Source organism: Apteryx mantelli, chromosome 4, assembly GCF_036417845.1.
Source record: "Apteryx mantelli isolate bAptMan1 chromosome 4, bAptMan1.hap1, whole genome shotgun sequence".
In the NCBI taxonomy this organism is placed as follows: Eukaryota; Metazoa; Chordata; class Aves; order Apterygiformes; family Apterygidae; genus Apteryx; species Apteryx mantelli.
Genome location: NC_089981.1, coordinates 82,046,196 through 82,070,806, shown reverse-complemented (window position 1 = coordinate 82,070,806; position 24,611 = coordinate 82,046,196). Strand labels below are relative to the sequence as shown.

At 44.1% G+C, this 24,611-nt stretch overlaps 1 protein-coding gene across 1 annotated transcript in view; it reads left to right on the top strand.

Annotated features, from left to right (window-relative positions):
* The window catches only part of SYNE2 (spectrin repeat containing nuclear envelope protein 2), a 189,921-nt gene that overhangs the window by 109,143 nt on the left and 56,167 nt on the right, over window positions 1-24,611 (top strand). Inside the window, exons 65-85 of the mRNA XM_067295082.1 lie at window positions 10-84; window positions 1,460-1,579; window positions 2,157-2,264; window positions 5,497-5,730; window positions 7,804-7,971; window positions 9,059-9,178; window positions 10,023-10,135; window positions 10,772-10,913; window positions 11,881-12,012; window positions 12,582-12,734; window positions 12,984-13,193; window positions 14,411-14,512; window positions 15,634-15,753; window positions 15,918-16,118; window positions 17,912-18,085; window positions 18,583-18,714; window positions 20,619-20,815; window positions 21,886-22,018; window positions 22,930-23,112; window positions 23,558-23,704; window positions 24,387-24,563. Of these exons, the coding sequence (XP_067151183.1) occupies window positions 10-84; window positions 1,460-1,579; window positions 2,157-2,264; window positions 5,497-5,730; window positions 7,804-7,971; window positions 9,059-9,178; window positions 10,023-10,135; window positions 10,772-10,913; window positions 11,881-12,012; window positions 12,582-12,734; window positions 12,984-13,193; window positions 14,411-14,512; window positions 15,634-15,753; window positions 15,918-16,118; window positions 17,912-18,085; window positions 18,583-18,714; window positions 20,619-20,815; window positions 21,886-22,018; window positions 22,930-23,112; window positions 23,558-23,704; window positions 24,387-24,563 (3,141 nt within the window). The remainder of the gene's footprint in view (window positions 1-9; window positions 85-1,459; window positions 1,580-2,156; window positions 2,265-5,496; window positions 5,731-7,803; window positions 7,972-9,058; window positions 9,179-10,022; window positions 10,136-10,771; window positions 10,914-11,880; window positions 12,013-12,581; window positions 12,735-12,983; window positions 13,194-14,410; window positions 14,513-15,633; window positions 15,754-15,917; window positions 16,119-17,911; window positions 18,086-18,582; window positions 18,715-20,618; window positions 20,816-21,885; window positions 22,019-22,929; window positions 23,113-23,557; window positions 23,705-24,386; window positions 24,564-24,611) is intronic.

The window sequence follows — 24,611 nt, the reverse complement described above, 5'->3', positions numbered from 1 at the left end:
ATTTTGTAGTTGAGAAAAAGAGGAATGATGTCTCTTCTACCATGTGTAGATGAAGAGTCAGAAGATGGTTCTTTCCACAGTAAGGTGAGTTCAGGAGACACTGATGTATATATGATATTAAAGTTTGTTTTAGGACAAATTATGAAAAACATGTAAACGTGAAACACTTTAGAACAAGCTGAAACATCTGTTGTCACTCTAAGAACAGTAGTAAGATATTGCAGTTGAGTTAGAGCCTGCCAATGTTATACAGCACCTCATTTTGTGATGTGTGATCCTGCTTTTGATGGGATTGCTTATAATAACATCTTCTTTATGGAACTGTTAGTTGCAGAGTATGAGCCTAAATACCAATGGTTATATGTGGGTATTTTGCAGACAGAATTAGACATTCCCTGAAGTGCTAAAAATTAAAAGATGTCATCTAAATACCTTGTACTATTGAATTTAAGAAAAAAAGGGCATGATTAGATTATTGGGAATGAAATCAGGATAGAAGAGGTTCCTGGGAGAGTGGGAGAAACTAGGAAATAGTGCTTAACAGGCTGCTCTCAATCTGGGGACTCTGAGTGCCCAGATGGACTGCAAAAGAACAAAGCTGGGAGTAAAGTTTGTAAAGTTGACAGCTTTGGGGGAAAAAACAACAAAAATAATCTGTGAAACGCTCTGCATACTTTCCGCCAAGGACTAATCCAGATGTATTTGTGCAAGTCATTCAGGTGTAGTCAAGAACATGCAGAAATGCTGGTGAGGTTGTAGCCTAACTATTCCGTTGCACAGCAGTTCACAGACTGCCTAGGCTGGTAGAGACCAGCTACTGTCATCTCGATCTCCTGGGAGTGACTGTGGCTTCAGCCAAGTTCTGAAGAATCTCCATTTCTCTGAAGTCCTCATGTGGGACTTAACGAGCATTTTTGCTACATCTTTGCAGCAAGATCAAGAATCAAAAGGAAATGGGGCAAAGAGGTGCTGTAGTATTGGAGGTGGTTGCTTTAGGCTAGGCAAGGGTGAAACTCCATGGCCCGGTGGTAGGAAAAAGTCCGAATGGCTTGGGTAAAGTTCATTTCCTTATCTCTGATCCAAGTGCTTCTGTTTCAAGGTTTCTGATTCTGCACCTTTGTCACTGCAGCTTAGTTAACATAAAGGGTTGCAGGGATTTGCTTTTCTTTGCTTCTCTTTTTGGGGGACAGGACAAGAGAAAGATTGATTTTTCTTGGAATAATGTAAAAAAACTTAGGCTATTCTGAGGTCTCTAGAGAAAACTCTCAGCTGCCATTCATCTTACAGTGGAGCTACAGAGCAAGGGAAGTGGAAGGATCTGGGAAACACAATAAAGAAAGATAAGCAAGGTAGAAATAGACCAAAGTGTGACTAAAGGTTTGCAGTAATTTACATTCCCTGAAGGACCATCTGAGCTTCCTGTCCACAAGCTAATGCTGAGCTGTTACTGCTTTCAAAGGGAAGTACAGCTGCAGAGCTAGATGGGAGCTGCTGGCCTTCGGGGAGAGACGATGAGAGGCATAGGGAAGACAGTGCAACGTCCTGGTCTTCTGGCACCCTGTCGGATGGCATTGCTCAGGTAATGTACTGGTGTTTATCTCCACACGGCAGGAACCCTTCTATGTGGAAAGGATCTGCACAGGTCCTGTGTGTTGCTGAAGTCCTCACAGTAGAAGTACTGTAGAAATGCAGGATTTGGTGGCCTTGTTCAGATCCTCCACGTTATGCTAAATTTTGCCTTTATGAGCGTCTTTTCCTGTAGCTATGTATACATCTCTTCTAGCCTGACAAAACCCCCAAAGATAGAAATGCACATCCTGTTAGCAGCAATTCACTTCACTAACCCCTGGAAAGGCCATAAAAGGTGCATTTTTGGTGGGGGAGGATTTGCCCTTTGTACATCAGAAGATCAGCATCTAAAACACCTGATGAGTTACAGTTTCAGCGGTGTCCTGCTCTGTTCTTCATGGCATCTCAGTAGCATTGCGATAGCTGCAGCTATTTGGTTCTGTATATCCATGCTGCAGGGATGAGAGAACTTCCCTCTGTTGGCCCAGCACCGCTATGGGTTGTGTGGCTGCTGCCCTTTGAGGCTGCTCTAGCACAGCAAGGCAATACTGACACCAATATTTCCGCTGCTGCCTCTCTCCATGCAGGATGCTGATGAGATAATGGAACCATGCAGTAAACCTGGTGAGGAAACATCTTCACAAACTCTGCAGAGCACTGAAGGTGCTGGCACGGCCCCTGGCAGTCAGGCCGTGGTAAGTTTGAAGGCCTGAAGTAGGCTGAACACGGTGACCTTCTGGGCCTGCTGCGTTACCCAGCTAGTGGGGAGACGCCCTCTTTGGCTATGGTAACGCTACTGGGGTTTGTTGCAGCATTTATGACATGACAGGTGACCTACAACCTGTTATTGCCTCTTTATATTGCTGCTTTGGGTAAGGATGAATACATTTCGATTTGCTCCTTGAAAATGCAGTTTAGCCAGGAACAGGATGGAGTATTTTCAGGAAGGAAGATGATGCCTTTCAAATAGGTAGAAATGGAAGAGCTGACACTATGTATGCCTGGGTCAGCTATGGGGTTTTAAAGCGTTCATGGCAGTTAAGGGAGGATTAATGAGAGTCATGCTTCTGTGTGTTGCTGCCTTGTGTTGTTTGGAAGGCGTGCACTGACTAAGGGAGGAGTGGGCAGCCGCCTGTAGGTTACGTGCAGAAGAGGGTATGGAGACAGGCCTGAATGCTCCAGCAAGGCCAGGAGCAGCAGGCGTTAGCGGGGCAGCTTCCAGCATTCAGCTCTTGCTGGGTCTGGAGCAGGGAAGAAGCCAGGACTCATCTCCCACTGCAGCAGGAGCGGGTCTCCATGTCTCTTTGCCTCCCGTCTCCTACTGACCCCTTCCGTCATGCTTAACCTTTAATTTATAGTTAAAGAAACAAACGGGGTGGGGGGGCAATCTCACATACCCTTTGTTAGAATGTCTCTAATTCCTGCGCTGGAGAAGAGGATGTAGGAAATGATGAAAAACCAACCAGCAGGGCAGTGCATTTAGTTCTGCATTAGTATTATTCTGTATTGTGCCTTCCAGCCTCGCGCGAGCGTTACCTATGTATGACGTAACCGTATGCATGACCTCTCTGCGTCCTTCCCCTCTGTTACGCTGCTGCTGGTCTCTGCCCGTGCGGTACGTGTCTAGAGTCCCTTTGCACCTGGTGGAGATGACGGTAGTAACTATACCGCGGTGGCCAACAGAGAGCAGCTCGGCTGAGCACTCGCTGCCTGTCTGCTTTAGGCTGAGCTGAAGCCCTGGCTGCACTGAGTAAATCTCCATTGAGGGTAACGGGAATTTAGACACCAATATGCAAGAGCCCAAGTCTCCAGCTGAGCTGCTGGGGTTTCCAGGATTCCTGCAGGACAGTATATGTCCTGCTGGCCCCTCTCTGTGCCCCACCATGTTTCGCTGGCCTCGTGCCCTCAGGGGCACCTCTGGCCAGTCGCATCCAGCCATGCAGAAGTTTGGAGGAGCAGTTTCTTGAGATGGATGCGGCTGCTCCATGGGGGAAGCGCTGTCGGACTATGAGCTGGGTCCCCCTCTGCTCCTGCAGCCAGGTTTCTCTTGGAGAAGGCCTTCCTTCCTCAAACCATGCCAGATAGCTTTTTTTGTCTGCAATATTTTTTCCATTTCAGTGTTTTCCTGTACTGTGACATTTCCTTATGCTATACTATTCCCCACAGATAGTGATTTTTTCTGGTTAAATGACTTATTTATACTGTATGGAGACAGAAGGACACTTAGATTTATAAATATTAATCCATTTGTTTCCCCTAGAGATGTGTGTGTTTAGAGATTTATGCAGTCAATAATTATGTTTTCCATTTAGGGCTTTACTGCACACTAAAATTAAATTGTTCCTGCTATGTTGGTGCTTGCTAAATGATAACCATTTCCTCCCCTGCTCCCACCCTCCCACCTTGTTCCTCACATACACACATACGTGCTTCCAAATTCAGTTATAGCAGCTTAAAACATAATTTAGGTTTCAGAAACGTGTTCGAGTTACTGTGTGTCAGCTGAGTTGTGATAACTGTCCACTACACGTCCTACCTGTGCTCACTCTTAGCATGTGGATTGCATGATGTATGCATGAAGCTGAACATGCACCTGCTCAGATGATACCAGTTTGTTTAGATCAAGTAATTTGATGGTATATTTTAGTTTCTGTTCCTGTAAAGAAAGGAGATAAAATGTGCTGCAGTAACAACGTCTACTTGGGCCAGGGCAGAGCATGCCATTAAGTGAAAGCAAAATACTTACGCACACGTACATGCCATGCATAATATTATGCATGTTTAATGCTTTGCTATTTCTTTGCATTATCAAAATACTTTTACTTTAGCAAACCAAAATGTTTTGCAATCCCATTGAAATAAAACTAAAAAAAAAAAATCTGCCTTAAGCGGCAAAATATATTTAAATGAACAGACTAAAACAAACAGGCTTAGAACTAGAACTGGAAATTTCAGATGGAGATTGAATAGTTGACTATTTTATGCCTTCAGCCACATGTACCTAAATATTCAGACTGTTCCTGGACCTGTACGCTAAGGTTTACTTTCTATGTTTAGTGGCACTGTCCCAAGCTATCTCAGAGGCAAACAAGTACAATAATGACTAAAGTGAGACACTGATAGCTGAAACAATGTATTCCAGCTCGCTGATTTTCTGCCAAATCCTATTTTAAAATGAAACAGATATGCACAGACAGCTGAGACAGTCAATGGTAGTTAATGGTCTACAGCCGCAAGAGGGTGCAGGTATTTTTGTACTTGTGTTGTCATGCCTGATTTGCATATGTAAGCATAGGTGCTTGCATTTGTGGCGTATATACAATACATACCTCTATATGCTTCCGAACAACTGCGGGTATCTCCGCGCTCTTTGAACTTCTTTGTTACAGAGGTGTCCACTATTGCTTCTTAAAAGAGGGCAAATAAGAGGAAAGAGTTACCCAAGCTATACTTAAAAATACACATTTTTTTTTCCCCGGTGTGACCTAGAGCCCAAATAAAGCATATTTGAGTGTCGGAGCAGAACACGTGCAAGGAGCCTATAAGCCTTGCACAGCAGCTCCCTTGGAACTGCAGCGCTTTCGCATCCAGCTCCCCCAGAAAAACATCTCTCCCCAGGGGAGAACTGGTTAATGGTGAGTCATCGCACTTCCTGCGCGCTCAGGTAGACCTGTGCAAATGCAAATCTGCTCCTTGGAAACCTGTTGCGCCAGATCCCGGGATCGCTGGGCTGCTGGGTTTTCCTTTCTCCCCCCCCCCCTTTTTTTTTTTTTAAATCTGGGAACAGGGTGACCGAGTTGCTCGGAGCTCTGCGAGTGTGAAAGTTAAACGTTTCCGCGGGTAAGGGGAGGACAAAGAAAAAAAAAACCAAAACAACGACAACAAAAAAAAAGCTAATGGTGTTTTCTCCCGTGTGCTTTGCTCCAGAGCGACACGCCGCCTCCCGCCCCGAGCGCCGCCCGGGGCTCTCGAGGGCGAGCGGGGGACCCGGAGGCCGCGGCGGAGGGCAGCCGGTCTGAGCCTGGAACGGTCCTCCAGGTGTGCCAGGCCCGGGTGGCTGAGCTGGAGCGATGGCTCGACAGGACTAGGCTGTCCCTGGGGTCAGACCCCCAGAGCCCCAAAATGCAGCAGGTGGTGGAGCAGCAGCTCGCTGGGTGCCAGGTAAGACGAAGAGGTCGGCGCGCCGCTGCCGGCCAGGCCACGCCACGCCACGCCACGCACGAGCACGTCGCCCTTCGCCGGCGCGCGCGTTTGCATAAAAGCCGCGTAGTCGGCTGTGTGACCCCATGCGGAAAACTAGCAACCGCTTGGCTTCGGTTTCGGGCGCAGCTTCCCGAGGACTTGCTTAAAATGCCTGTTTCTAGAAGTGGGATCTTTATGCATCTGGGGGGATTTAGAGAGAATTCTGAGTTTTTTGTTTTTTTAATTTGGATTTCTTCAGATTATTTTCAGAAATACAACCTGATATAGGCTGAATCCCTTATTAAAAGGCAGTTTTGCCCTGGCCTTGATCGCGATAAATCTACTGTAATAAATATAATTTTTTTTCTTTTTTGGCATTTTCACTTTTATTTTTGCCTGAGTGTTTTAAATGAAGGCTATGAAATAGCTTCCAAAGTTGTAAATGCTTCTTTTGCAGTTCAGGCCCCCAATTTAGGCCAGTGTATACATGGGCTTTTCCTCCATACGCTGTGAGTCTGCCCAAAGCAATGGCAAGCTTCATTCACCATAAGGGAACTAATATCAAAATGCCCCTATTTTAAATTACCAGGGGACATTTTCAGCTCTTTTTTTTTAGAGAGACTGAGTCCATGCTGGGAAATACCTCTGGATTTAGACCTTATTTCAGCGAAGTGTTGGGGTGCTGAACTCTGTGGGCATTAGGATCTGAATACACCTAAATATCTGGCGATATCTGGGTGCCATTCAGTTCATGTCAGCATCATCTTTGACAGTACTGTGCCACCTAAAAACAGGCAGGTTTCAGGCAGCTGTAGGCTCTGCTGGATTCCTGTCAGGTTTTAAAAATTAGGCTCAATGTTAAGAAGTAAACTGGGAGGGAAGGAAAAAATGTTTTTCTAACCTAGTCGAGGTCTACATAGAAAAATACCCTTAGCACAAAGCAGGAGTCGTCTCTGGGTATGGACATATAACGTAAAACAGATAGTTTACTGCAGCTGAGTTACTTTTCAGCTGAGCCGTGGTACCTGTGTCTGTGCTTGCCTTAAAAACGTGGTTTAGACCCGTTTGTGTGAGGTGAGCAGGAGATGGCTCTCCAGCGTGGAGGCCACCCACCTCTGTGCCCTGTGTCCAGGAGACCCTGGGGGGCTCCTGTGGAGCCACTATTTCGCGTGTCCCGGCGGGGCCGCCTGTCCAAGGTCTGCGGGACATCAGATCCAAAACGTGTGGTGATAACCCCGCAGAAAAGGGTGGCCCTCTTGGCATGTTGTTTCTCAGCAGCTTGTCCCCAGCTTGTCATCCCCCCCCTGCAGGGGGATGGAGAGGTGGGGATAGCCCCTTAAACCATCGCAGCAAGGTCTGTGTGAGCTTTCTCTATCAATGCCCATCTTAAGCTTCTGTTGACAGCCAAAACCGGTTTTAGAAATGGGGACCTCTTCCTTTTTAAATCTGCTCTTTCATATCCTGGTCAGGTCATCTTGTAATAGGAGCACAAGTCCTGCTACGCTTCTGGCTGAAAGACATGATGTGATTAGAAGAAATAAAGACTGGCCCCATTGTGAACGATAGCTCAAGGATTTCTCCCTTGCTTATCGGTCCGTGCGGAGCTGCAGTAGTGCTCCAGCCCCGCAATGAGGTCTATTTAGCTCTTACAGCCACCCAACCTTGACCCTCCCAACCGGGGATGGGATCAGTCCTGGGCACTCTCTCCTTCTCCCCCATCGGGCTGCGTTGACTTCTTGGACTTGTTCCAAATCTGGTCGATAATTTCTGTTCTCCTTTTTTATTACTCTGAGTTAATATAACTTCCTGCTGAGGCTGTTGTTTGAAGCATCTTTGTCTCTAAGAGTAACCCTGCATACAATTTATTTAATTGCTCATAATAAAAAGAGAATAAATCAGACAATAATCTGTGGGGGCTGCAGCTACTTTTTTTGCCTGTACATTTCTATTTCCTATTTCAGACAGGGGAAGTGTGAGCACTGGCTTCAGGCTGTTATCAGGGAAAGAGTGTTGTACTTCTAAGGGTGAATAATTGGCTGCTGTCCTTCGTAGGTGATGTTATCAGAGATTGAACAAAAGGTCCTTTCTCTTCTGGAAGACTGTGGAGACAGCGCAGGTCACCAGCAAGAGACAGAGGCTCTTTCCTTGAAACTGAAGGAAGTGAAGTGCAATTTGGAAAAAGTCCAGACGATGCTTCAAGGCAAATACAATGAAGAGCAGGTAAAGCACGTGAATGCTACGCGGAGCAAAAGCAAGAGCGTCGCGGTGCTTTAATGTGCTCTAGTTGCAGAAGAACAGTTAGAGCTCGCCACGTGAAGCGGGGAAGGGAGGAGAGCCGGTGAGAAATGTCAGACTTGCTGCTATTACAGTTTACAGTGCTGTATAATTATTTGTCGTTTGTGACAAGTAATGGGGTTTTTAATGAGTCTCTAAGAGTCGTCTTTCCTGCTTTAAGTGCTCAGTGACAGAGGTCAAGATTTTGTGAGGAATACAGGAGAAGAAAAAAGTGTTTTGTTTTGTTTTTTTTTAAAAAACAGCTCCAAAATGCCACAATGTTTGTCTATGACCATATGGTAGCAGACAGGCTTTTAAGTAGCAAGTCTCTCTTGGAAGAACGTGTGTGTTAAGGGCAGTGACAGGGCAAGCTTTCCCGTGCCGCCTCCCCCCACCCGGCTCTGGAAGGGATTCCTGCAGCCGTGGCAAACTAAGTTTTTTTGCGAACCCTTTCTGCGCTTGGCCTCTTTGCTGAGTTTCCCAGCAGGTGAGACGCTCTCTCCCCCCTTCAGGGCTAATTCCCGCTCCCTTGTGCAGAGACGCCCATTTGGGGTGTTCGTATCGGTACGGGCAGCCGCGGTCTCCCAGTGCCGGAGTGGCACAGTCTAAAAGGGACCTGATGTAGCCCTGGAGGGGATTAGTGCGGCACGTTAGGCGTGGTACTAGGAAGGCATGAGCGAATTTATAAATGTAAATTGCCTATCCTGGTAGTCTGGTCAAGCAATAAAAATGGGGAGATATTGTCAATGATTCTGCTAGCAGGGAAAGCAAAACAAGCCTTCTTGTAACTCTCAGTGCACTGGCAGGGAGGGAAGCGAAGCGCGAGGGTTTCAGCAGCAGGTGGGAACAGATCACACTTCCATCAGCTGGAACGGGATGGAAATCTGGGCGAGAACAGTGCGTTTTGTGCACGGCTGATGCAGTGTGTGCACGGCCCAAGCCAGCGCTGCCCCTGCCGTTTCCCCCCGCTGCGCTGGGGCTCTGCCCCTTTTCCACCCTGGGGGCCTTCCCACGACGGGGTCTCGCTTTACAGATTCACAACCGGGAGCGGGTCGATTCGGAGCCCCTCACGCTCCTGCACCTCGATGGTGCCAGCGTCGCTCCTGGCAAAGAGCCGCCCGTCCAGCACAACGGTGTCCACCAGCACCCGCAGGTAATCCTGCCCCTCCACTGCTTACCTGCTGCAATTTTTGTGGTGGGAGGATGAGGATGGAGAGAGGCCTCTGGCCCTTAAAATCCCAGATTTTGGGTCCAAAAATGATTGTTAATATTATGGAGCTGGATGGTACCCTAACACTTAGCTTGTGTCAGATTGATGCAGATGGCATCACCCATCGCTCCTATCTCCTGTCTTTGAAGCCCTGATGTGTTTTGGAGTCTGAATCTATACGCTGATGCTGCTTTGGAAGATGGGGTTTGAAGCTGAAGCTTTGCGAACGCTTTTCCCATAGGCTTGCTCCTAATGACTTTAACATCATTGTTAACACAAAAATATCCCAAGATGTTCTGTGCCCTGTAATCTACCTTCTGCTTTGCTAACTGGAAATTAGCTTGTGCTCTTAGAAGACTGCTGGAATAAATGATCCAGCCTGAGCTGCTGAAAACTGCTGTTTTCATGAACACTCTCTTTTAACTAATTCAACTCAACCTCGTATTCGAGCTAACACCCCATTTTCCCTTCCCCTTTTCTCTGCATAAGGATGGCAGTCTATGGCCCTTAAATTTCTATATGTGCTTAATTTGACTGTGAGTGAGGGTTTCTGCTTTTAAAACTTTAGCTCAGGCTGAAACATATTCCATAAAAATATATTTTTTCAGAAAATCTTAGTTTTGTAAACTCATGTTTACACATAACTGGCTTTTTATGCTGATGGATATATTTTTATTTTCTTTGCTAAATGAATTATTGTAAAATATGATTGGAAAAGCAAGATCCTCATTTGAGAGGAATACAGTACACAAATGATTTTACTGTTCATGCTGTTCTCTGTTCACAGGATTTGAAAGTAAAACCAGTGGAGCAGAAAAGCCTCATAGACTTCATTGAGTCCTGTGTGGAAAAAATGCAGCTACAGTTTGAGGAGAGTGTGACTGAGAAATTAAAACCGAGGTATGAAATAACAAGGTTATTAAGTGCTCAGGTTCAATAGTGTAAATCTGCCCAAGCCCGCAGCAACTTTGCAGCGGCACCACAGGTTCTGTGGAGGGATATGTGCCTTTAGAAGAAAAATTGCAGAAGCTGGGAGATTTCTGCCATCACGTCTAGAGAAATGGAGTCTCATTTGTGCTACAACTTCCTTGGTATTAGCGCTGACTCCGTCCTGGTATGGCAGGACTGACTGCTGCCATAAACTAAAGCAGGCCCAGCTGGAGGCAGGTTGGATATCTTTGTTCACCATCGTCACTGTGCAAATACAAGGAGATCCCCTAGGATCCTAGGAATGGGTGTTTCAAGGTCCTTATTGTGCGAGGTATATCCTTAGCTTGAGAGGCAGACAGCAACCTTGGGGAAGGCACTGGATTGCCCACGTGGGAGACCAACAGGCCTTTAGGGTGCATCAAGGAAAGGGAAATGCCCAAAGAAACGTAACAAAGCTTTGAAATTAAAGGCCAGCCATGCACTTGATTTCACTCTGTTTCGGGGGCAGGAGCAATAGAAACTAATCATATACAAGGAGTCTTACAAATCCAGTTTTGTTTATTTTGCTTCAGTATTTGCCATTCTAACAACATTTTCTGCATACAGCAATGAAGAATCTGATCCAAGGAGCAAGCTGGCTGATCCCACTTTAGCTCCAAAAGACCAAACGGGTAATAAATGGCAATATTTACAACAAGAGCTGTCGTCAAAGATGAAGTCTCCTCTCTGCCAGCTCGTGGAACCTCAGGTCCGTTTCAGTTCAGTAAAATACTCTTCCTGCAGTCCCTTTGTTATAGGGAAGACAGCATTGGTGAATCATCCTGCACCACTGTATAGTCTCTTCTTCATCAGATAACTGAAAGCTGTGCAAGAGCTCTCCAAATGAAGTTATTACTGCATACCATTTTCATGATTGTCTCTTAACTTTACCCTGAGATAGATAATGACTCTGGAGTAGTGACTGTTAGGTATAGCATGGGAGAACACAAGTGAATTCTTGCAGTTAACATCTAGTCTGAATGTTATCTATTTAATTTTTTTCAAGAGGCCTTAAGAGTTAGGCAGCTAGCTCCCAGATGAATTGTGTGGATGTAGATTAAATCCCAGTTCCTGCAAGGGAGAGCACTTTGGTCAGTATGAATCTCTGGCTTAAATCTTGTTCTGTCGTTTACCGCAGTGTTCTCTCTTTCTCTCTGATATATCAAAAGCAGAGTTTGTGCTGTAGCCAGCAAGAGAGCACTGTGTGTTTATTCAGATCAGACTGCAGGATTTTACTACTTGGACAAAAGGATAATTTCTGTTATTGACAGTTTTGTTTGTGTTCATTTAGAATGACTAGATTCCCTGTTCTCTGAAATTATTGCATTACATGGGAGAATATCAGTCATGTAAAAGGATGAATGTCAGCTCTTATTCAGGCAAGACTTACAGTAGGCAGCAGGGTTGCCTTATTGAAGACTGAAACCTATAGCCCTTAAAGTTGGGAATCAGAGGCTCCTCATTCAGCCAGACTCCCAACAGGGCATAACCTACCCAAATGGTAGAAGGGCAACTTATTTTTCCTGGGAAAAAGGGAATCCTGCTCTCCAGGTGCTTTATATTAATGCCTTGAAACCTTTATATTAATGCCTTTTGAGAGGAGTAGTTGTAGTTGTATGGCCCAGTTTTCGTTTGAGCTGCTAACCTAACTGCAGTGTTCTTTTTCCAAATCTCAGATTACAACAAAGATGAACATGTTGCCCCGGGGCACATTCACTAGCGCAGGGACCCCAACGGTGGAAGAACTGAAAACTTATACTGTCCAGCTGGGAGACATAAGCCAAGAAGCAAATGTGGTGCATGCACAGGTACAAATGGCGTGTCCTAGCATTGCAAAAAGTACTAGGGATTGTAGACACAAGACACTTAGAAAGGCACTTAGAAATATAGCTAATAATCGTATTATTGCAAATGGTTTTTTTTGTAGCATAGCTTTTGCATCAGGTATGGAGTATGCTGAAGAATCAGGTCTGGATTTTGAAAGGAGACGTTTCAGCTATGATATTTCTGTTACTGAATACGCAGACTTGCTAGTGTGGGTAATGATGATTACTCCTCAAATTGTGTTAGGTGAGGAACCTGTGAATGATTTCAGTGACTCTGCAGTATTGGAGCTGACAAGGCAAATTGTGCTGGCCTCACTCCTGAGAGATTAGAGACCTGTAACACCACAACCCTCTTCGTACACAGGGGGTCACAGTCCCAGCTTTGGCCTTGGGAGTTCTGAGGATTTCGTGCATACAACAGTCTCATCCAAACTTCATTAATTCCCTTTTATTATTATTAGCTGACTGAAACTCTAACCCTGTGCAAGTGAACATGTTTTAGCTGTGTCTTGGGAGAAAGTGCTGAAAACTTCTGACTTGCCTTTACTCAGGAAAATGTGGCAGGGGAAGTCTCCTCCAATTTGGACAGAAAACTGTTTGAGCTGCTTCTGGCAATCAGCCGGTGTTTGAATAACATGGAGGAGATGTTGAACACCTCGGTCCTCTCCACCGAAGAGGCGGCTGTGCAGCAGGCTCTTTACGAGGTAACTGTCCTAAAGTGCCCAGGGAAGGAGAAACCCCAGCAGATTATTGTTTGGACAAAGCGTACAGGGCCTGACATCTCTCTTGTTTCACTGGTATAACTCAGAAATAACACCACCAAGCCATTTGGTGGTGCACAGAATTGGGCCTTTGAGTAACATTTAACAACTTGAGTCCTGCCGCCTTTTAATGGCAAGCATCCTTGGCCAGAGACCATTTTCACTAACATTATCTTTCTTTCAACCCTTTAGACTCTCTCTGTTGAGCTGCAAAAACTTCACGCTGATCTGAGTGATAAAAAGGATGATCTCTTAAAGTCTATTACCTGTGCTGGTGGGAGCACAGATGTGTTCTGCGAGTGCTTTAACAACTTGCAGGCACGGCTGGAACAAACTCAAGCTGCCACTGCTTCAAGGAGCAATTCAATGAAAGCGGGGCTGGATCATAATAGCAATTATCAGGTACTCCACTGCCAAATGCACATCTTGTTTCACAGCATCTGTTAGACTTGTCACTGCTAATGCATTTGGGTTACAAATGAGCAATCTATAGTGTGCTTTTTTTCCCCCCTACTAAACAAACTTGTCTTGGCCTCTCAAAAAACAAATTAATTTTGCTTTTTACAGCAATTTTTTAAATTAATTTTACTGTTTACAGTGCTGACCGCCTTAGAGGCCTTGATCACAGTAGAAAATTCACATGCAGAAAGGATGGAAGTAATGTGGGATCCCAGGCATGCTTATCTACAGGCCAAAGCACTTGCACTCTCTGTGTGGAAGGATTTGGCCGGTGGATGGGCCAGTATTTTCTTCCTGCTACCCTGTGGATTGAGGAGCAATAGGAGTTAGTGCAGTGCTGTAGGCTCTGTTGTTCACATAATATTTGTTGCGAGGGGCAGGTTTTTTCCTTCTTGGTGCCCCATCTGGCACTGGACTACTCTTAGCTATGCTTTGGAGATTGATTTGACCCTTGATATTTCCTTTTACTATTCACTGAGATTTTGTGCCACAGTAGTGGAAGCTGGTGTTTTGCAAAATTGCATTTTTTGTTGTTATTCTTTGGAAAAGCAGATGGAAATAATGAGAAACTTTTCTGTACATTCTTGCGAGGGGCTAAATCTACTGGCTATTGTTGAAAAATACTCGGATCAGGTATTTAGGCTGAAGTAAGGAAAGAAAACACTGGTCCTTGAAATATGTTTCCAATGTCCAGCCAAACTCCTCAGCATGAGGATGTAGTCAGTGACGTCAGTGTAGTTCTTCACTGCTGAATAACAGCTTCTGAGAGGAGCACCGGGGTTTGTCCCCAAAGAGGGGCAGGACTGGCCTTGCAATGTTTACTTGTGCAGACTCCATTGAGCTCCATCCGTTGCCATTAATGGGCTCATTTTCTCATTTCAGAAGAGAAGAATTTGTATCTCTATGTATTTCACAGATTTTTACAGTCATAGAGGATCATCGTGACAAAGTAGTCTGCTTTCTTACACTGCACAGGCCAGTGAATTTCCCTCTCTGAATTACTGCCTTGAGCCCATAATATATAGGCTTTGTTTTGTTTTTAAAAGAGAAAAAGTGCTTTTGCTGTAAGAAGTCATCATTTTATTTGCTGTGTAATTTTGTCTGATTATTACCATATTCCTGGTATGTGATACACTTCTGATTATTTTTTTCTTTTCCAGAATGAAACCAGGCTTCTCTATGATCAATTAACTGAGAAAAAAGCTACTCTGCAACAATGCTTGAATGTAATACGTGGACATAATGTTTCTGAGCAGCTACAGGTAATTTTATTCAAAGGAAAAAAAAATCTCTCAGTGCTAGCTGGTATTTCCTGTTTTTATAATTTATTGAAGTTTCATATATTCTAAAGTTTGAGTCTCACTTATATTTTTAAATATTAGGGGAAGGAGAGAGTCCAATATCCTCCACACCTTTTTTTTTTTTTTCTTCCTACTACAACCCCAATCCGTGGTTGAGCCTATTCCAGTCCTTTTAGTAGTTGGAGTGGAGGAATCAGTCCCCCTACTACCTCTCAGACTGAAGACATCCCACATCATGGCAGGGAAGAAAAAAGGCCCCATAAAGTACAGTAAAGTAAAAATCACATTATGACTTTCTATTTGCAAAGCTTCAGCTTTTCTCTGTGGGAATAGTAGATATTTGTATCTACTCATTCAGCAGTCATGAGCACTTTGTCATAACATGGGACTTGACCCAATTAAACTATTTTCTTCTACCTTCTTAGGGATTAGCGGAGAATTAAAAATGAGCAGATTGTACTTCTTCTCCAGGATAGACATCAGCCAACAAACTGTTTGCTGGTAGAGCAAAGAGAGGTTCCCCCCATTTTTTTTTATTATTATAGACTACAGTTTGTTAGACTCATTACCTCATCTACAGGCATAACTTTCTGCAAGGCTGAAAGCTACGTTTGTAACTGCTGAAGCCCCAGGTAGGACTGCTGCCTTAGGTATATTCTGTCAAGTAACCACTCTTGGAAAACAAAGGCCAGAAGTCCTTAACTTCCCTTCCTTCAGGGAGAACCTGTGTCAATCCAACCCTGAGTCTTTCCAGTTCATGACAAAAATGGTATTTTATGACACCGTGATTCCTTTTAGTGACTGCTCTTGAGTTAGCAAACAGAAATGCACGTTGGACATTGGACTGAGAGGCAAGACCTGAATTCCCATCCTGGCTGTGCCTGTGTGAGCCCAGTAAGCTGTGTCATGAACAGTCTTGTTTCTTTAGCTTATAAACTTATGAGATCAGGGAGTCTTATTATGAATTTGTGAATTGGTAGCACAGTGGAAATCCAGCCCCTGGAGCTGCTGTGCTACCAGCGATAACGTAAAGTCTGATGGAACAGAGCTCCTCCTAATAGTTTATTTTATCTTTAATTCAGAAAATTGATGCCTGTGCTTTGGAGCTGCAAAACCTTGAAACCCAAGTAGCAAAACTGAGAGGTCACGGGGAAAGATTTCAGTTACCTGTCACCTTAATCCAGGAAGCTTACAAGTTAGAGGTAAGAGCACACTACAGTTGCCTTTATCTGGCAAGGTTTCTTCTAAGCAAGGTATTTTTAGCATCAAAAGGCTGATGGTTATTTTGCTTTCTAGGCACACGTGCTCAGGTTTGTAAGATTTATTTCTGTCTTTTATGAATCACTAAATCGTATTCCCATTCTAGGATGTTTTGGATGACATGTGGGGAATTCTGAGAGCGAAGTACATGCAGCTGAACTCTTCTTCTATCAGTGAGAGCCAGTATGAGGACTTACTTCATGGGTTTGCAGAGCTGGTAGCTATTGGGCGAGAGAAGATTGCACAAGATCCAAAGCAGCTAACGAAAAGCAGAGCAGCTTTACAGTCTCACCTGGAAAATCACAAGGTATAGCATGCTCATCACAGCATGGCTCAAATCAGCAAAGCCGAAGCATTATTTTCTCTGGTTTCTCTCCAGTGTCATGCATAAGAATAACTCTTTCTCATGGCATAAGGGAGGGACTGCAATACTTGGTGGTCAGTTTAGATCAAGATTTCAGTTTTGCCAGTCCATTTAACATTACTTTGATTTACCTCAGAACATACCGATGTGTCAGGAAAAAGCATTTCATTGTAATTTTTGGTGATAAATCAGCAGTGAGGTTCCCAAAGATGCTGTCTAGCAACCGGGAGTTGAGGCTCCTGGTCCTGTGTGCCTGCATGATCTGATGGAGTGGTCTTACCCATAACAGCTCTTGGCTGGACAGAGGACGGTTTGGATTCCTCCCCTTGGCAACTCTGTGCTCGCAGTACCTAGCTGTTATACGCTTGATGGAAGATGCTGAGAAGCCACCTGCATCCCAACTGTGCTGCTGCTTGACAAGAAGCCCTGGCCAGTGCTAGTCACTGGAGGATGCCTCTGTCATGTTAAGACCTTGATTTAACTGTCCATGTAGCTCAAACACCCTTAAGAATTGTTTCAGGATGCCAGACACTTTAAACCACTACTCCAGAGTCATAGGAAGGGTATTTGTTACTTACTCTCAGATTGCCCTCAGTAAGTAAATTGTTAGGAGTTTATCTACAAAGGAGAACAAATACAGAAGGTATTTGCAATCCAAATATTAACACATTGATTTGGCTTTGAGGCAGGTATACAAAAGTAAAAGGAAACTGCAAGAGGTTCTCTCCATGCTCTGCCTATCAAGCCCTTTCAGGATGCTCACACAGCCTGTGACAGGGGTACGGTCCTTAAGTGAAACTCCTGTGCTAGGTATTAGTGAAGAAGATCTTTCAATAAAGAGTGTGATCTTGTATCCTCAAACCCTCTTTGTGGGGAAAATGTTCTGTTCAGATTCGGCCTTTTCTCAAAGGCTCAGCTGAGCCATAACTAAATTAAATTGTTACCTTATAGTTATCCAAAAGGATTATCGTGCCCTATGACTTAGCCCTTAGAAATGCTAAAACACTTAGTTATGGCTCAGAGCCACCTCCCATTCAGGTAAACCAAACTGGATAATGGCTGTCTGGTCATAACTGGCTCACACTAAACTGTCTGTTTATAGTTAAACTCCTCCTTCCATCTGACCTACAGCATCCACGTATTTCATATGAACTCGAGCTATAAATGTAGATTGTTTTCTTTATAAATATATAAATGAAAACAGTGCACCCAACTCATCACTTGTTCTTGACTGAAAGTAAAAGCATCAGTAACCACCCATCCTGGGGTGATGCAGAGTTTGGGGTAGAAGGTTCCTGTCTCCAGCTTTGTGAGACCCTGAAACTGGCCACGCTTCTTCTGTCTTCTCCGTACTCCCGTTCTGGGTGCGTGATCTCTCAAGAAGGATCTCCAAGTGTGTTTTACTTGACATAGGTACTGCAAATGCAATAGAGTGACTGAGACCTACCAGCCCTGCACACTCGAATGAGGACCAATTGTAATCAGATCAACTGTACTATAATTTAGTTTACATTTACTTAGAGTATAGAAGATTACATAGATAATTCAGAGGGACTTTTGATAATCCTGAGATGAACTAGTATGTGGTAAACTCCAAGTATTGTGATTCTTATTAAAATCACAAGCCAGGTAGGTTTTCATGTTAGGAACACTTGGATTTAATAAAGTACATGGCAATAACAAAAAGTAGGCTTTGTTGCAATACACTAAAATTAAACTTTAACTTGTGTTTTCAGGGCTTCTTCCACAAGCTCATGACCCACATGGCTTTTATGCAAGTGTTTTCCAAGAAAGTGGCTCCCTCCATCCTACAGAAAAGAGAGAAATTCTGGAGAGAGCTGGTGAATGAAGTCAGATTGCTGGAGCAGAAGGCCTGCCAGTATGGTATACACTTAGAGAGCTTGTTAGAGGTAATGAGTCAAAAGAAACCCAGTGTTAAGGTTTGAGGGAAGAAGGAAAGAGTTGCGTGTAAGAGAACCCTTTCTATGCTAGTGATTCTTCACCTAGTAGTTATCCCTTCCTGTCTCTGCTGGATGGCAAGAGCTTATTACTTGCTTTGTGCATGTCAGTAAACTGACTTTTCTACCTGAAAACCTCTGAAAGTGGACTTTTCAGACCACTATTCTGACATGAGTGGGACTTTATGACTTTCTTGCAGTAATTTTTGAGTGCCTGGAGTGACAGGAAAGCCATTTAGGGCGCAGAAATACCAGTACCACTTTAAAATAAAATTTAAAATTTGATCTTAAAACATCCCTAGAGGAAAGGAAAAGAGCACTTTAAAATAAAAAGTCTTGAAGATATTCATCGAATTAATTCGAATAAGCATTAAGGCCTCAGTCTCTGAGATGCAGCAAAAATGCAGAGATGGATATGTATTATGTTAATAACTCAATGTATTTTTTAGGAATGGACAGAATTTGATGATGAATGCCTAGCTTTCAATAAAGAGTTAGAGGCACTTGCCTCTGCGTTGCCTTCTGTGAACTTGGTCGAAGAAACAGAAGAAAGATTGATGGAAAGGATTGCACTTCTCCAGGTATTTTTGTGTTTGTGTCTCTTCTGCTGGTTTTAACTGTTTTTGTGTAGATCGGTAGAGCTGGCAAAAAGATAAGCTAGAATATGAGGAGAAAATGTTTCACAGGGCACTATTTCCTCTATGTCCTCTTCTGTGTGTGGATACATACTGAAAACTTCCACATTACTTTTAAAAGTAGCAGGGGATCAGGCTGCTAATTTTAGCCAGTGGCGACAAATTCACCTAAGTGGGAAAAATAACTGTAGCTGCTTTAGAACTTGGTCCTCAGATATAAAACTTTGAGAATGATCCCAAAAGCAGAGCAGCTGAAGAAGATGGCTTGCAGGCTATATGAATCCCAAGGACAGCAGGGAGCCCTGAGGTGAGCGCTTCTGTGTAGATCAGGAATGGTTTTTATGCTGTGAAGTAAAACCTGTAGAATAGGAGAGCCAAGCCAGTGCCTCCAAATATCTGACCCCCTGGTTGTAGTAGAAGGCCTACTGGTTTTAACAGCTCTTCCTAAAATCCAGAGAATTCAGAATGAATTGTCCTGATTTCTCTTTGAACAAAGAGAATAAAATTCCTTTTCTACAGAATGGCAGATAGGATCCTGATTTGTTCCCAGCTGCAGAGAGATGTTGCACATCTGATGGCAGAGCTACGCCTTTATTTAGAACATCGTCAAGTTTGAAATATATGATGAGTGTCTTCTTTATGGTTGTTTTATAAAATTAAGAAGAAATAGTGTTCAATACTTCAAACTTCATGTTTTATCCTCAGAGAGTGATCTGCGTTCCTCACAGGGAAAAGGGCTTTGGAGGACCCACTCTATTAGAAATTTTGGAATTAATCAGTCTTTGGGTTTTTATTGAGTTCAGTTTGATATTTAGATTCATAGACTATAACAACAGAAAGAATTACTGTGATCTTCTAAGCTAGCTGACTGCATGAAAGAGATCATAGGATGATTCAGTTATTCAGTCTGAAGCTATAGTGTATCTTTTAAAATAATTCAACAGTAGATATTTACAATCATAGCAGCTCTCTAATGCTTTTGATGCCTGTCACAGTGAGACAGGACACATGCAATGTTCACATATTTATTCACTGTGCAGGTATGAGGTTTCCTTTGTTTATTTTTTAAGTTCTTAACTAGCTCCTCACTCTAAGTCTTTGTTTTTCTTTAAAGCCATCAGAAACAAAGTAGTAATGCTTTAGAAGAGGCTGAGATGAGTGCCAGCACTGGAGCTTCACAGTTTCAAGGGCAGAGCAGAATAAAATTCTCTGGGGCTTAAGGCATACAATTTCTGTGAGACAAATATCCCTATTAATGATAAATACTGTACCCGTCTGCCTGGAGAGAAGTGAGAAGCTTACACATCACACAGTTGCTTCTTTCTACCTTCTCCACAGGACTGATCTAATTCCTGGAGGTTTTTCTTCTTTCCCTTTTCTCATTTTGACCTTCTGATGAAGTGTGGCAATAGTGAAATGTTGCTTTGTTTGTTGCACTGATTAAAATTTTTACTAGGGTAGAGCCACAAGCCCTACTAAGAACAGAAGGGCGATGACTTTCGTCTGGGGACAGTCATACGTCAACACAGTGCAGCTAGATCTGGTAGACAGTGTGTGTCCGTAGCCTAAGGTTTACAAGCATTGAAAGAGCCCATCAAAACACAACAGTCATTCTGACTAATATATGAAAGTATGTCCAGAGCTGTCTTGATCTATCAAGAGGAAATTGAGAAAAATAATCCATGTCCCTTTTGCGTGGAATGAACTACAGATTCATTCAGTTTGGAAAATAAAATACCTGACATAAGAAATGTGAGATTAAGATGTTAAAACAAATTATGTGTGTTTTGCTAGCCATGTTTTCAATTTTTAAAATGTTATTGTTATGTAAACTTTCCATATTCTGATAGCAAATCAAAAGCAATGTTGATGAAAAGCATGCCAGACTGTACCAAATGGTGAAAGAAGGGAAGAAATTGCTGACTGCTGTGAGCTGTCCAGAAATAACAAGCCAGATTGGGAAGCTGGAAGAGCAGTGGTTGTCCTTAACCAAAAAAGTTGGCCATGAACTACACAGACTTCAAACGTTACTCAAACTCTTGGTCAGGTGGGTTATAACTCAAAAAGCAATTAGACATAACAGCTAGAAATTAGTTTCTGACCCTCTATAGATGTATTTTGTGAAATATGATGGCAAAGTAATAAACTCGATTGCTCCTTTCACTTAAGAATGAAAAAAAGCAGTGGTGGGTAGAAAAGTGTCACTTTATGACTCAGCTGATCTTCTCCCACTATGTAGCAGGCATTTTTCCCGCTTATTTTTGTGGGAACGGTGTTTTTTGATTGCTGCTATTGCAAGGTCAGTACATCTAGCTGAGAGTCAGCTGGACTGAGCCGCAGTTCACGTGCTGGAGCTGGTAACAGACGGGCTGCTTATGCTGCCCTGAGTATCTTGGCCTGCTATAAATGCAAGCTAGCCTTGATTCCCGTGCAAAGGCAGAAAGCGCATCTGTGCACGTACGTGCTGTCCACCTTATAAACATTCAAGACCTGGCTGAAATGCTGCCTCAACCTGTGTTTTGAAGCCCTCCAGAGGGGCAATACCCAAGCATGCTCGATGCATTTGCACAGCCCAGTCCAGCTGTCGATGCAGTTGTGGCCATTCAGGTGGAGGCAGGACAGGGGCTCGACAGCCCAGGCCACCAGCCCGTGTACCAAACTTGGCTCTCCCTGCACCTGCTCTGTGCAGTCCGAGGCCAAGCCTGGCCAGACCAGTAGTGTGGACAGAGCATGCCTGTCATGCCATTTATTGGTATTTATCCCTCTTCTGTAGTCTGCACCTTATTCTCCCACATGCACCATCTCCTCTGGTGGTTTTGACCTCCAGCAAAGCTCTTTCACCCATGTGGGCTTGTGTGAGGAGCTGTTTGGTGAAGACAGAAAGAGGATGTTTTCGGAGAGAGCAGACCAGCTGAAAAGAGCTGCTAGAAGAATCTTGTGTGAACCTCTAGCAAAACTGCTGTGTTGCACATCAGTTCATGTTGTGGCAGTGCTCCTGCAAGGATTACGTAGAAGTATAGAAGCCAGAATAGTACATGGCTCCTAATAGAGAAGTGGACAACTCAGAGGGTGAGAAATGTATCTTAGGCTGTTTGTGTGCTTGTTTCCTCCCTGCAGCTACAACAGAGACTCGGAGGAATTAATGAAATGGCTGGATTCTGCTCAGCAGAGAATGAATTTTTGGAAGGAGCAGTCTCTCAATGTGTCACAAGATCTTCCCACCATCAGGGATAACATCAACAACTTGTTTGTGAGTCAATTCTACTGCCAGGTTTAAATGGTATATCACGACTTCCAGTGAAAATGAGCTTTGCGAGGGGTTTTTGTGCTCACAGTGACCTGGAAGCTGCCTGCAGAACACAGCACTGAATGGCAAAGTGCTGCATGCCCCAAAGCCACCCCATTACCTGGCTGGGGAAGTGTGAAGAGAGGAGGCCACCACAGACCTTTCCTTCAGATTGCTAGGCCAGTCTGGTTGCATAAGTCAGAATGTGACCTTCTCATGGTGAGCTCCTGAATGCAATGTATTGCTGCCCAGCCAGGATCTCTCAAGCATGTGCAGCATGATAACATGGCTTCTCTCTTGCTCCTGGTGCCAAACACCAGATGCAGCCGTTCAGCCCAATTTGTGGCCCACTCACCAGCTAGATCTGGAGTGTGGGACTGGGGAGCAGCAGAGAAACTGCAGGGCTGTGGACGTGGTCGGCCCCACTAGGAAAGCACGTGCTGACTTGCAGCCTGTGTCTCTGCCTGCCCCCACTGCTGTGCTCCCTTGTACAACCTGCCTGGTGGTTCAGCCCCAACGTGAGACCTGGCAAAGGGAGTCTAGCTCAACGGGAGAGCAAAGTGTCGCTAAGGTTGGGCTGGTAGGGGTGAGCTGGCCAGAGACTAAAGGACCGGGTCGCTCCTTGGACCACTGTGTGAAGTCCTCGCAGAGTAAAAGATGGTGTTTGGCATCATATCCAGATGAAGGGGCAGGAGAAGGCCTTATCTGTTGCCAGAACATATTAAGTTGTCCCTTAAGTTTTCTGAACTTTACAAACCTGCTAAAATCAGTTTGCTGAGCCAGTTCATCCTGTCACTGAAAACATGGTTTGTGTTCTTTATTTAAATAGATATATAAATATTCACCCTCTGTTAAATTTCTCCTGTGCACCTCAGACATTCTCTAAGGAAGTTGATGAAAAGTCTTCCCTGAAGTCATCCGTGGTGAGCACTGCCAACCAGCTCTTTCACGTGAAGCAAGCTGATACTGCAGCACTTAGGTCATCGCTGGCAAAGTTTGAGCAAAAATGGGGAGAACTGATTACACAGCTCCCAGCCATCCAAGAAAAGCTTCACCAGGTGAGGAACAGCTCTGCTGCCATCTCTCAGTTCAAGCTAAATAATTACTTTAAAAAGTTGCTGCTGGCTTTCAGTTGGCTGCTGTGTAGGGCCCACAAAGCACCTCTTAATTAGCTGTCTGTCTTTTGGAATATCCCCAATATTGTACTGTGGTTTAATTATTACAGTGTTCTTCCTGTGAAATTTTGCACGTGTCCATCATCTTTACAGTTTTTTATGAAGGTCCGTTACAATTAGAAATAATAATTTTATTTCAAACTTCAGAGTTCTCTAACTTTTTTTAATTTAAGTCATATCCCACTCTGGAGCATGGGGTTCATTTTCAAGTTCATACCCAGATAATTGCAATTACAGTGTCTGAGCCCTTCTAAAAATAAAGATGTCATCTTCGTTGATATTTCTAACAGGTGAAATATAGAGGATTCATTATATGCTTTACCCCCAGCTTCAGATGGAAAAACTTTCATCGCGGGAAGCCATTGGTGAACTAATGACCTGGCTGGACCACGTGGAACGACAGCAGGGACACGAGGACCCTATAAATTCACAACGTAGCACTGCCCAGGTCAGGAGCCTCCTTCAGAAGTACAAGGTAAATAGGAAGTTATAAATCCAGGCCTCTGCCAGGTGTTTAGTTGTCACAAGGACGGACACAACCTACCAGCGCAGTCACATCCTTCCCTTGTGAGGGTTCCCAAAATAGCCCCAAAGGTGCATTAACATCTTCCTTTGTAAAAACTCATTTTGCCTCCATGATGACACAAAACGCTGCCTGCCCCGCAATACAGGCAGCACTGCCTGCTGTGCGGTAATCTCTTTTTCCTCATCCTCCCCAATCTATCTCTCTCACCTGTTCTCTCTCTCAAATTTAGATGATAAGATGTGTTGAGTAGGAAATGCACTGTTAGGCTTTGCTTCCTTAGGAAGGCAGACTGTGCTGTGTTTTGGCCTGTCTTTTCAATGAGGAGTACCTCATAATTTTGGAACTCAATAGTCAGAATCCAATTACCTAGAGAACAGGGATTTAGGATATTATGTTTCACCAAAGAAGATAATACACTAGGAAAGGGGGACCAGATTAATGTCCCTGCAGAGAGGGTGGCTGCAACAGATATTTTTCTCTGCTTAGACACAGAAACACCAAGGATGGAGACTGATTGCCCCAACTGCAGGAAGGATTCAAGCCGTGCTTGGTACCTTCGTAGATGCCAGGGAGATTAAAATCGCCGAACTAATTGTTTTATGTATGTTTGTTTGTCTCTTTTTTCCTCTAGGAATACATGATGGAAATGAACTTTAAACAGTGGATGGTAGATTTTGTTAACCAGTCGCTCTTGCAGATGAGCACTTGTGATGTGGAAAGCAAGCGGTATGAAAGGACAGAATTTGCCGAGTGCCTTGGCGAGATGAACCTGCGGTGGCACAGGCTGCAGGCGTCTCTGAACAGAAAGGTTTGATCGTGTTTCACTGCTTTCTCTCTCTCAGCTTTGATCCTGCCT